This window comes from Callorhinchus milii, unplaced genomic scaffold (genome assembly GCF_018977255.1).
Source record: "Callorhinchus milii isolate IMCB2004 unplaced genomic scaffold, IMCB_Cmil_1.0 Scaffold14, whole genome shotgun sequence".
Taxonomy (NCBI): domain Eukaryota; kingdom Metazoa; phylum Chordata; class Chondrichthyes; order Chimaeriformes; family Callorhinchidae; genus Callorhinchus; species Callorhinchus milii.
In genome coordinates, this window is record NW_024704755.1 from 11,061,062 (window position 1) to 11,074,502 (window position 13,441).

At 43.1% G+C, this 13,441-nt stretch overlaps 1 protein-coding gene across 2 annotated transcripts; it reads left to right on the forward strand.

The window, feature by feature from the left end:
• The first annotated feature begins 3,933 nt into the window (after window positions 1–3,933).
• On the forward strand, window positions 3,934–8,636 carry irx6a (iroquois homeobox 6a). 2 transcript variants are annotated; one of them, XM_042340398.1, is made up of 7 exons: window positions 3,934–3,999; window positions 5,059–5,319; window positions 5,506–5,615; window positions 5,872–6,173; window positions 6,664–7,251; window positions 7,854–7,967; window positions 8,532–8,636. In XM_042340398.1, exons 1-6 carry the CDS (start codon window positions 3,934–3,936, stop codon window positions 7,964–7,966), a joined length of 1,440 nt encoding a protein of 479 aa, XP_042196332.1. In that variant the 3' UTR covers window position 7,967; window positions 8,532–8,636. The 2 variants fall into 2 exon arrangements, with proteins under 2 accessions (XP_042196332.1, XP_007887677.1); XM_007889486.1 differs by having other exon boundaries at window positions 7,854–7,962.
• Window positions 8,637–13,441: the final 4,805 nt, after the last annotated feature.

Consider the following 13,441-nt stretch of genomic DNA (forward strand, 5'->3'; position numbering starts at 1 on the left):
CAGTAAAGTGAATTGATTGTATATTTTGTGGACAAAACCAGATAAACCAAAACTAAATAATCACAACTACGCATAATATTCCAGATGGAATTGATCAACACCCTATACAAAAAACATTCAGAATAGAACTGTACTCTACCATTTGACTGTGCAAACTACGATAGTACTTTTTTCCCTGTTGCAAAAGGGAGTTATTTGAAGTCTGCTAGATGTGTCCATTGAATCATTCATTCTGTCAATAATTGTCCCAAAGCAAACATTGAGGGAAGTAAACACTGGTTATCCTGAACACGAGCTCATCTGATTGTAACCTCACACAGTATATGCAGAGTATGTGTGGTCTTTACACTCAATAGGAAGCAAGGATCTGAAGTTCCCACTTTATTATGAAAACAGGAAAAGACCTCCAAAGTGAAGACTTTGACAGCCCCTCCTTTTGTTTTCCTTCGTTCTTTCCTGGTGTACTTTTAGTGTTAGTTTATGTGAGCTGAATAGTTGCTCTGTTTGAGATGAGTGGAAACCTCCATGGGGACTAGGTAAAGAGGCGTGATCATGGTTGTGAAGCAGGAAAAAAAACTACTATTATAGTTACTTCTACATGAGAAGGGAAACTGATGTACTGCCTACATGGCAGGTCTTCAGAGAATCCATAACATTTTATCAAACAAAGCTCCTTTTGTCTTACATGTTGACTAATCTTATGGATACAACTGAGAAACGCCTATTTGGATTTTGAACTAAATGGCCCACAAGAATTTGCAAACAGTTGTATGACTAAAGTATTCGCACCGCTAACGCAATCTTTACATAATTTTAATCCACTCTTCATTGTTCACTGGAGCACAATTTTCTTTCTTAGGTAAGAGTCTCTACCAGTAAATATTTTTACGCCTCGGTGTGAAAGGCATTGCAAAGGACTGTCGCATTATCTCAGATCATTTCCAAAACAAACAATTCGACATTGATCCACTTTGCAGTCCTTTGAAAGACCAATGGTGTAGTTACACCTTCTGCTCTTTGATCTGATCTGATTTTGGGGCTCTATTGTTGTGCAGCAGCAGCTCTCTGGCGCCCCTGTCAGAAGGAGCTGGTAACTACAGTGAGTCGTTGAGTTGGGGGGGGGGGGGGGGGTTAAACCTTTATTGGTGACATTTGGCCAAAAAAAAGGTACATCTCCAAGAGAGAGAGAGAGAGAGTGAGAACAACAGCCATCTAACTACCCTGACCCGCCTCAGATACTTGTAACAAGTCAACACGTGCAATATATCTGTTTATATTACAAATATATATATGCATATATATATATATATATGTGTGTATGTATATTAAAACGTACACAAACGCCCAAATGTCGAGAGCCCCTTTTTTTTTCCTGCCCTTTCATCTCTGCTTCCGAAATAAATCGCACCCGAATGAATGATGCGTTGCCATTTATTTGGGTTTTGCTGCACACAGTGCGGCGGCGCTTCAGTCGATGGGAAATCAAAACGAAAACACAAGGTATTCATTATAGATGAGTAAACGGGAGAAAGCGCGAGGAATAAATATCCAGATGAAAAGAGGGATAAGCCGATGAAGGCGGAGATATTTATTAAACAGCGAAGGCAAGTTTAAAAAAAAAGGGATGGGGAAGAGTTGGGGGGCTTTAACCCTTTCTTCCCTGCATTGGGATTTTGCAGAGAGAGACCAAATATTTCCTCTCTCTCTCTCTCTTTGGAGCCCCAGGACCTCTGTACACAAATCGTGGAATGAGACAACTGGGGGCTGGGAAGGAATTCAAATGAACCTAAAGATGTTGCAATCGTTGCTGAGTCGGAAAAAGGTACCCAGTTGTGATTTATAAATTTGATAATTTATTTTAAAAAAGTAGCGTTCAAAAGACATCACTGATACACACACACACGTATATATATATAGACACAGAGAGAGAGACACAGACACGTTTAGAGGATTCACAGTCTGTGTTAAAAGTTTGAAGCTGTTCGAAAGGCGAACGAACTTACACCTCAAGTGAAAATCCTGCGACGCTCTCGTTATTGGGAACATATTTCCCCCCAAAACTGTGACCAGTTTTTTTTTATATAATTGGACCCGAACAGTTCGCTCCCAGTGATGAGCGGAAACTTTGTCCGGTGGATCTCAGCTCAGAGGCAAATTCTTTTCGGTGTAAGTCGTTGGTTAAACAAGTCCCAATTTCCATTTGTTAATTGATGCAATTACGCATCGCTCGTAATGGCACGTCGGTCTCAAGGCAGCCATCAATCACCCACCATTGACCTGTCAAAGCCATACATTCATTTCTTTGGGGACCAGTTCTGGCTCTAATAGAGAAAAATGGATACATCATCATCATTAATTAGTGACTGGCCCTTTGGCCATGGATCGGACGGTTTTGGAGAGAGAGAGAGAGAGAGAGAAAGAGAGAGGGAGGACACCCAGAGGCTCTGCTTCCATCTCTGATTATTAACTGTAGTCAGTTGGAGAGGTTAAACAAAGTCTCTCTTGGGTGCTCTGCACCTCCCTCGCCTGTTCTGTGTCAGCCTGCACTTTAATTTATTGCGTTTCTGCACCCACACCCCCCCCCCCCCCCACACACACACACACACACCCACACACCCACACACACCCCCAACACTTTTTTTTTTGATTTTCATTTTGTTTGACGCGCTGAGAGAAGTTTGTTTTGGGTTCACTGAGGAAGAACCACAAGGAGACGTGATCGGATGCGAAATAAGACTGTTAATGAGAAAGTGGTCATAATTAGGAACTCGCACACACACACACACGCACACGCACACAAATAACAGTTGTGTGGCCCAGATTTGTTTTGCAGTGGAATATTGACCCAAGGCGCACGTAAGGTTTGAACTATTGCATTTACCAGCCCCCCCCCCACCACCACCACCACCACCCCCACTTCAAAGTATTCGTCATTAAGATCATGGCGATTTTTAGGGAAGAAAAAATTGCTTTCTTGAAAAAAAAGAGAGACATTGATCCTATTAGGAATTTGATTGCATTAACAATAATAAGAGGTCAAGACACAAGCTGCTAAAAGATGCAACGCCACCGAACATAATAGATCCAAACAAGTGGCAACTCCACTTTAAGATGCGGGGTGTTGGGGAGGGGTGGTGGGGGGGGGGAAGATTTTAAGTGATCCCATTGTAATTTAAATGGATTAAAGTTAATTATGTCCAGATAATATATCCTCCACGTTGAGTTGTGGCAATTAAGGCGTTGTAACACGTGCTCTGAGATAGTAATAATAATACTACTAATAAAAAAAACTACAACGTTTGAACGCTGCGACAACCTTTTCAGTTCACCTAAAACATTATGTTGTTGGGGGTGACCTTTAAAATTTCTGGTGCATATATATATATATATATATATATTTGTGTGTGTGTGTGTGTGTGTGCAACGTTGTTGTAAGGAATGACAACAAACACAAGGTCCCAAGCACTCGACGAGCGGTCGACGCACATCAAGAAGCGACCAGAGAACATCTGAAAACAAGTGTTGAGTGCATCTAAGAATATTAGATGTTAAATATGATTGGCAAAGACATTATTATATCCTTTCTGTCATGTCGATTCGGGATTACCGTGACGTCACTTTGATACACTTCCATGGATGAATTGCTAAAGAACTATAGAGAGCAGCAAATAATACAACTGGCAGACTCTATATCTTGCAAGACTTCCGTTATGTCTTTTTAACCCTCTTCGGCTAAATGTAATCGATATATTTTTTTTTGCCTCGAGATGTGCACCTCGAGATAAGCTTTGAACTTGGCCCGTTCGGGTTGCTTAAAGCTTTAACAGCGAAATCATCTATTATTGAAGCAAAGGCCATGCGTGGAAATTTCTGGGGTAGAAGGTACAGCTTGAAGTTGGTTTGGTAACCATCGATCAGAGAGAAATATTGCCTATGGTAACAAAAGGAGCAGCGATGTCCTTCCCTCAGTTCGGATACCCATACAACGCGACTTCACAGGTAAGGGATGAGCAGCGATTAGCGATTAGCGCTCCTCTAACCTGGACTTTCCGTTCACACTGTCATTCTTCCAAACCGTTTAAGTGCCACTGCTGTTACCCATTTCTTTACGCTTACAGCAAAGTAATAGTTTCCCCAGTTCCCTTCGATGAGGTCTTATTTTGCACGCTCCAGTAACTTATTTCCTCTCGGTCTTACTGAAAACGTGCAAATGTTGTGTGTTTTTTTGCGCGACTTGCACGTTATTCTGCAGGCGTGCTTCATTCAGCCTGTTAATATTTATTAGAACTTATTAATTGACTTCTGTGCTGCACCCACAGTGAGTTACCCGGTTTTGTACACTCGCCACGGAATTTGCTGTGGTTTCGCCAGGCGTTAGCCTTGCTCGTTTTATTTGCATAGTATCGATTACACCGTTTCCTTCCTGCTCTGCAGTTATTCGGTGTTGTGGGTTTATTAGATTTACTATGTTATTATTTACCTCGTTCACTGCTTAGCACCCCGTTTCCTGCAATCGGTTCGATTCCCCCAACTCCAACGCTCCTGTATTATTGATGCTATTTTATTATTTATTTGCCTATTTGGATATAGTACAATATTTGTTCCCTAATTCTCATTCTTTTCGGTGTACTTTTCGAAGAGTGCTTTTACTTTTGGAATGCGTTTAGTCCTTTTCTATAAGCATGGATCTGAAGACATCCCTGTTTATTGGGTTCAGTAAATTATCGCATTCCTTTCAATAATGTATACGTGCAGCTTTTATTTGCACACATGCAAAGCGTAACGTCTCAAAATGCAAAGTGAACTATCACTCTGCTCTCCCTATATCTTCAGCCGGTTGAAATTCCACTTGGTGCTTATTTTTCTACCGTTTATCTTGAATGGAGTTGTCTTGAAGGCATCTCGACTGCCGCATCCTACCCTGTCATTTCCAAATCTTCACATGTTTAATTTGCTGATCGTGTTCCTGTGGATTGACGGTTGCTTCTCCCTCTCTCTCTCTCTTACTCTCTTTCCATCTCTCCCTCTCTCTCTTTCTCGCTTTCTTTCTCTGTTCAGTTTTTCGTGTCAGCAAGTCCCAGCTCGACGTGTTGCGAATCCGGCTCCAGAACTGGATCTGAAGGCTCTACAGGGGCGGCCCAGGCTGCCATTTGCTGTCCTTCCTATGATAACAGACTGCTGGCCAACGCCAGGACTGAGATCAACGCAGCTGCTGCGGCTCTGGGCATGTACAGCTCTCCCTATGCAACTGCAGCCAGCCAGAGCTATGGGAACTACCTTACATACAGCACAGACCCCTCTGCTCTCTACTCCTCACTGGTGAGTAGACAGACAGCCATGGGAACAAAAGGACGCTTTCCTTCCTTCTTGTAAGACAGTCATATCCCATCTGCCAAAGCCGCCCACGTTATCAACTGCGGTAAAACTTTTAACTATTTTGTGCATTCTCTTTCTCTCTCTCTCTCTCTCTCTCCATCCCTCCCTCCTCCTCCTCCCCCCCTGCAGAATTCCCAGTATGAAATTAAAGATGGCACTGGGAGTTTGCACTCGGGAATAGCTCAACCAGCTGCCTACTATCCATACGATCATTCCTTGGGGCAGTATCAGTACGACAGGTAAGAAGCCCTTTGATCTTGGCAGATAATATCAATCACAGCCAACATCAAAAAGTTGCTTGAAGAAAGCTACTTCCCTCTTTTATATCTAAAAAAAATCTGGAGATAAAATGTATTTTTATTGATCGCTGTTTTGCCATCTACTGTCTGTGAAATGCCTGTGCACTTGTGTGCGTGTGTGTGTTTTTTTTTAAAAATAAATAAAAGTGCTGATCTGGGGTGGGGGGGTTGGGGGTTGATTTTATTCGTGTCTCAGGTACGGTACCATGGACTTCAATGGCTCGACTCGACGAAAAAATGCGACTCGAGAAACCACAAGCACTCTGAAGACTTGGTTGTACGAGCACAGGAAGAACCCCTACCCCACCAAAGGCGAGAAAATCATGTTGGCCATCATCACCAAAATGACTCTGACTCAAGTGTCCACCTGGTTCGCCAACGCCAGGAGGAGGTTGAAGAAGGAGAACAAAATGACCTGGTCACCCAGAAACAAAGGGGGAGACGAGAAAAAGGAGGAGGGCGAGAAGAGGGATGAAGAGGAATACGACACAGATAACGGTGAGATTTTGCGAGCTGACTAACTACCTGTGTGTAAAAAAAAATGTTTGCCAACGAATAGGAAATGCAGTGAAACTACTTGGACTTTGCCAAACTCCCAACTTGGTAAATTCCCGAACGCGATGCCAGTGGATTTCACTGAAACAAGCGCAGCGGTCAGGGCAACACGGGGACACATGCAGAAGAGTTTCAGACACCTAATGCAGAGTAGAGTGATGATAATTTGAATGCTAATCTGAACAAAAGTACGTATCCTGTGCGCGTTGCAGTCGTGTTAACCCGAAGACCGCAAAGTCTCCAGCTATGACCGCGGTTCAAGGGTATGTATTGTATTGCGGGGGAGGGGTGGGGTGGGGGGTGGGAGTTGGTGGAGTTGNTTTTGAGCATCTTATTGAAACCAGGTAAACTTATCGAGCTCACCTGTGCAGCCATTGCCTGCACAGGTGTGTGTTAACTGACGTGGCGGATGTTCTGCAATGTTTCACAACAGATCCAAAGGAATGCAGGGAGGAGAAGGAGTTGAGGCTGAGCGACCTGGACGATTTGGAAGACGATGAGCCGGAGGAGAAACTTGAGAGCGACCAGGACAAGCCACCAACCGGCCTGGGTCTGAGGAGAGGGCTGGTGGAGACTGAGAAAACTGACTGCAACGTGTCGCCTCCGAGCGACCATCACACCTTCTGCTCGAGGAACACTTCCACCCTGGAATCCGAGTTCCTGGAGACTATTGCAAACAAGCCAACTGTTTCTGTGACAGCCCCCCCCAGCCTGCCCCAGCGCTTTGAGACGGCAGAGAAGCCAAGGATTTGGTCTCTGGCGCACACGGCGGCTTCTCACGCCTTGGTGGCTTCTCAGCTGGACCAGCCCCGGACAGGGAGATACTGCTCGGACGCCAGGCCGGCCCATGGCTCGGGGAGCCACCAGGCAGACGATGGGATTGCTCTTGGAGACTCTTCGCAAGCAGCTCAGATCCTGAGAACTTCTGCTTTCAACTTGCAAACGCTTGTGGCCACGGGTCAACTGCACTGCGCTTCCTACCCCGTGCTGGACAACTGCCAGTTCACGACAGGGTCTGAAGGTATCTGAGTCTTCACATCACTCACTCAACTCACATCACTCTCTCTCTCTCTCACTCTCTCACTCACATCACTCTCTCACTCACTCTCTCCAGCAACACAACTTGAAATGTTCACGATCCCAAAAGCGACCGCAGCTTGAAAAGCCACATTGTCACCAAACTCAGCGCTCTTTTCTGACAAATGATGCTTTATTTTCTGGCAATAACTAAAGTCAGACACTCCCGGTGGTTATAGGGCAAACGTGATATAGATTAGGAACGGTGGTTGAGTCCTTTTGAAATCGCACTGCACTGATACGACGCTTTCAAAGGTGCCATTCTTTCAAAACTTTCCGAATTGTATTTCGTCTGGTGGGTGTTGCGTTAGAATTAAAACAAAGTCCCCCCCCCCCCCCCAAAAAAAAAAAAAACATCTACCTTTGCTGGGTGATGGGGAAAGGGTGGATTGAGACAGGGTGGGGGAGGAGGTGGGTGTGGGGGGAGAGGGGAGAGAAAGCAAGTCAAGTCATTTTACAAGGCACTTTATTAAAGGGGTTCTGCATATTCCTGAGTACCTCAACTGCGGGGCGTAAACACAGTGCAAACCGGATTGTATTTTCCAGGATTTTTGAGAAATGTGAAATCTGATCTGGGATCAGCAGATATTAGTGAGGCGTGTCTTTTACATCAGCAAGAGAAAGTGCGAACGGCCTTCAGACCTGTGCTGAAGAGGTGAGGTAGGTGACCTGATTCCCTTCTCACAATTCAGTTTGACGGGGGGGGGGGGGGGTTTATAGAAACCTGGGTTTCGGGCCAAATACTGTCCGATTCAACCCTCCCAACAATAATTGCATCGCCTGTAATACATTTCAATCCTTCCCATTGCAGACAAAGGTAGGCCCGCCCGCATTATGGCTGCAATGGAGTTTGAAAAGAGCTTCACGTTATTGGCTGAAGTTCTTCCAAACACATCCTGCAAATCAGTGGTTGTTTTTTTTGTTGTTGTTGTTGTTGTTGTTATTCTGGCAAATAACTTTTGGCCTTTGTTCCCAATGCATTTTTTTTTTTTGCTTCTCTCTTTCCTTATTTGGCATCTGAAAAAAAATTGGTTGGTGTGTCTACCAGTTAGTTGCACACTATTATATACTGCATACAGTATTATGTACTGGTAGATTACGAGTAGTTGGTAATGTACTGGTATCAGTTTAAGCACAGATGGCATAAGAGGCAGCAAGAAGGCTGGGCATTTGGTGAAGCGCACCTCTAATTGTGTGTCGTTCTCTCTTTTTTTCATCCCCCAGGTTTGTTTAACGCTGTGCCACACCGTAAGCCCAGGCGAACCTGCACAACTCCTTTATTTTATGCACTAATGATCTGACAATACACTGGAGAGAGAGAGAGAGAGAGAGAGAAAAAAATGAAACAGGACTCAGATACTTCCCAGCACTCGCATTGAAATCTGACGTGGTTCATTTTTCTTTTTTTAAAATATATATATATATATTATATATATACACACACACACACACAAAAAAAGAAAAACACAGCGGTCAAGGAATCTGCTCCAACTCAGAAAACGTTGCTTCCGACCATATTATGTCATGCACGAACTCGTTTTGATCTGCTCAAGAAGGGGAGAAAAAAAATCATGTATCCGAATCAGTAGAGAGACTGTGGGAAACTAATATGCTATATACCTTCTAATTATTAAAGCACTGGAAATGTTTGCCGCACAAATGGACATTATTTTCTTCCCTTGTATGTTTTTAATTTGACTATGTTTAAAGTGAAACACGTTGTTTAAAACGCGAGGTCTTGTTACATTTTACTTTTTTTTTGGTGGGGGGGGGGGGGGCGTGGGGGGGGGGGTCGCATTCGATGTGTGTCTGTGTTTCACATTGAGAGATTCTTATATTTAACCCGTTTCTTAAAAATTTACAGTTGAGTTTTTTTTAAAAAAAGGATATAAACAAAAACACCCACTTTTTTTTTTGTTCCTTTTGTGCTCTGTGAAATGTGAATAAAGTACATTTGTCAAACCCGTGTATATGTTGATGGTTGTGCAAACTGCAAAGTCATGGCGGTCTATTTAAACATATTGGAGGTAATGTTTTATTATGTAATTAAATGAAATCACACCGACTGCTGGAAAACGTTGCACAGCTATTTTGTTCGTGTAATGCAATGTTTTCAGAGGTCAACATTAAAACCTTTTTTTTCCGTTTGGAGAGCAGCTGGAGATGTCTGTTATTTGGCAATCCTCGCGAATTCATTCGCGATGAGAGGAGTGAGTCCGGGGAAAGAAAACAAAAAACCTTTCCACTCGAATCTCCGGTCTCAATAAAAACCGAGCACCGCTTTCAAAGGATTTTGCAAACAAGTTTGCCCGAGTTGCAACAACGATCATCCCAACATTTTTTTTTAAACGAAGCAGCGGACGCCTCTGGAAGTAGACGGGTTCAACTTAAAGAGTAATCAATTCAAGAAGTTTCCCAGAAAACGTTACGATTATTTGCTCCTTAATTGGCAAAACGCAGGGCATTTTGCTCCTGGCAGGTTACAGCTCAGTCGAGGGAACGTTATTGCACACTTTATAAAACAAGAGAACCGAAGCGACAAGGTTTTTTTCCCCCCATTGTTTGCCATTGATGAGGGTTGACACTCCCGCTCGGATGGTGTTCATTAGAATAAAAGAGGCGGAGATAAGAGTCGGAGAAGCGACTCCCTTTGTTCCTGTGCGTAAAAGAAAGTAGCAATGGTGTAGTGGTTTAAGTGTGTGCCGTGAGGTTTTGTGTGGATTGGGTGAGATTCGCAGCAGCAGCCTGGCTTTCGAGTTTTGAGATATATACACACACCATATATATTGTATAATATATATCATAGTTTATATATCATAAAATAGTATGTATATATACACACTATATATACACACCATATATACACACTATATATACATACACTATATATATACACTATATAAACACACTATATATATACTAATATCAAAAAGGGGAAACTCTAAAGCTGAGATGTTGGAGTCGGATATTGGGGTGTGATGACCAAAATAATCTCAGCAAAAATCACAAAACAAGTTGACCCTTCGACATAAATGAAGCACCTGAGTGTCACTTTTGATGGCGAAGGGGGAGCGGAACGTGGTGCAATCAGTTCAATAACACATTAAACCACACCGCACAGAGTCCTCGCTGACGTCTGTTGCCACTTGTGCGAAAGATCTATAAATTGCTGTAAAGAGCAGCGTTTTAGTCGCAGGATTGAAACACACGTATTAACCAAAATTAAGTCGGGGTTTCTAAATCACTGGAGGATGTTCCAAATCAATAATGTAGAGTTTTACTGCATTATAGTACATTGCTTTTAGAGGTTTAGCAACCTTCCCTTTTAATTCCTATATTTCAATTTGCAGGTTTATACAATTAATTAAATGTAGCAATCTGCTGACCCAGATGGGAATGCTACGTCCACGAAGCGAGCAATAAAGCAATAAAGATGCTGCGTTTTTGTCTTAGCCTCTTTTTTTTTGCTTATATCCCCTTCTCCAACCTTAACTTGCGCCAATCTGCAAAAAGCAAGTGCATATATTCTAGGAGCTACAGGGAGCAGGTTTAATCAGATCCCGTTTTTTTGCAGCAAAAGCAAGGATTCCAACTCTGGCGTGTTCGCAATATATATAAAAAAAGGCTTAACTTGCGGCGAGGAAACTGTCATTACACAAACTGCCTTCCTTCCTTCATTTCCCCCCACAACAACAATGTCATCTTAAACACAGTGCGTGTGTCCACATTGTGAGCAATTCCAAACTGAACTAAGTTAAAATACTTTACACACTATTTATGTAGGTGATGCTGAAATAGTACTTTTGTAACCGTGTGAGAATGGGAAGAGTTTTTTTTTTAAAAAATTCCTTCCCCATCACACAGACTATTTTAAAAACTTCCACAACAAAATTGGAATTTGCAGTGTTTTGATGACTTGACGACGGGGCGCAACCAGCTATTAATTTGCCAGTTTTGCTTTAAGATCAATGTGAACGCAATATGTAGAGCAAAGAAAAAAAAACCCACCCTAAGTGAAAGAGAGATTTTGTTAGGAAGATTTGAAAGATTAGGGTAAGCTCCAGAGCCGTGTGGCATCATTACGTTGAATTTTGTTCCCAGCAATAAGACCCACATGGAATCTTCAGAATAACTTTTAATTTTTTCAAAACATTTTTCTTCCCAGTGACGAGAAATGCATTTTTTTTCTCTGATGAGGAGAAGTAACCTCAAACCATACCTCGCGAACTGCAACCGCGCAGACACGTTTGGTCTGAGGTTTAAAGGAGGGAGAGTATTCGTTTATTGCAGCGTTTGGTAATATTATATAGTAAGGAATGTTGCCATTTGGGCAAACTTTGCTGCTTTCTGCAGCCTCCTCAAAAAGGGCAAAGCATCATTTATTTACAACAGGCTGCTGAAATAAATGGCACATTATCCACAATGTGACTGACCCACAGCTTTCCGGCTGGAAAATTAAGCTGGCAAAAGATAAACATTATTTCAAGTCGGATTTGGGAGGATTAGTGCATGTAATAAAGAGTATTAGTCTGATTCACAGGCTTCTTGCAAGTCGACTTGCGCTGCCTTGGCACAGAGGGACGTGTATAGAATAAATACATCAGGGAAGTTCTCCAGCGCTGTTCTCAGTCAGGTTTAATTGTTTAAAAGTATCTCCAAGCAACTGCAACAAGTCAGGCGATTCCCCCCCCCCCCCCTGTAACTGTTTGCTTTTCTTTCTTTCTTTTTTAGCGGCAACGTTATAGCGAGATGTGTAATCGTGTGAGAAATTTCCAACACCGTCCAAAAGTCATTCCTGTTGCGGGTTTGAAACGTAAGAAACGGAGAGCAAACTCCTGCTAAAAGTTCAGCTGATGGGTGGCTCCACACGCAGACCTTGGGGATGTGCAAAAGGGGCACTGTTTGCCCAACAAACAGCGGGTGCAAAGTTAGGAGATCAATGCTATCAGGAAAGAGCCATCATTCGCTAAGTCTGTGCCCCCTTCGCAGGGGAGCTGCTAGTTTGCGTTTCGAACGAATTAGCAGTTGCATTGCTTTAATTGCGACCGAGTATAGACTCGGGAAATTTGCCCACTGTAGGAGCAAAATCTCCCCTCTCCTGAGGACGGGTTGAATGTCAGCGAAATAAATGTCCCAATGTGGAGCGTCAGGTGAATGCCAAAGTGTTGCAACTTGTACCTCACTCCGCACAGAGCTCCACTCACAGGGGGGGCTCCTGACTGCAGATTCCACCCCCAAAAAATATATGTATCTGCAGAATCCCAAGGTGGGATGAACCAGACTGAAAAACATAACTGCAAAATTGGACAAAAAGACATCCCAGGGGGATTACAGGGAACTGAACCACTCAAGTACACTGTGATTTCTCCTGAACAATAAGCATCGAATCCAACTGCATGCAGAGGAATTATTGCGAGAGAGCCATTTAATATGCTTCCTTGAAAGAGCTCTGATAACTCAAATACCAACCAACTCAAGTACATGTCTTCTCCACACTCCCCCCCCCTCCACCCCACCACTCCAATGCAATCTCATTCCTTTGATTGGAGGTTTCATATTGCAAAGTCTGTGCACTGTAAACTAGTGTCTGGTCTTGTTTCAGAGGCAGCCTTTGACCTCCTCTCATGTTTCCAGATAAAAAGGGACACCAGTGTTGTCAACTCTCACCACATGCATAATTAAGTTTAAAAAGGCAGAGGTCTTCTGCAATGTAAACGCCACTGACCCTGGACTGGTACCCAGAGGGTTACCAGCGACGTGGCTGTGGATTCCAATACAAATAGCACAGAAGTGTATCCTACATCAGTGATTTTGATCATATTCAATTCACATCTCGATGACCTGAACCCAATGGGAATCTCCCTGTGTTTCAATTTACCTGCAACGTGGTGCCCAGCATTAGTACCTATGCCAAGTAAAATTAAATTACCAGCTGAAAGGCTGCCCTTCTTTCACCTCGAGGAAAATGGCAGGAGATTTGGATAACACACGAGTCTGACTTTGGATTCCTTACCTCTGAATTGGAGAGTACTTCAGATGCCAATTGATGGGAGATCTCACTTCAAAGTGCACCCAGAGCATACATCCCTGCATTGTGTTCACTTTGATATTTCCTATGTGTCAGCTTCAAAATT

What these genes read in the sequence shown, in the direction of transcription:
- irx6a (XM_007889486.1), top strand. Translation starts at nt 3,934, where the DNA reads ATGGTAACAAAAGGAGCAGCGATGTCCTTCCCTCAGTTCGGATACCCA. An exon ending in CATACAACGCGACTTCACAG is followed by an intron (nt 4,000 to 5,058) that starts GTAAGGGATGAG and finishes TTCTCTGTTCAG; the next exon opens with TTTTTCGTGTCAGCAAGTCC. An exon ending in GTTCACGACAGGGTCTGAAG is followed by an intron (nt 7,252 to 7,853) that starts GTATCTGAGTCT and finishes TGTATTTTCCAG; the next exon opens with GATTTTTGAGAAATGTGAAA.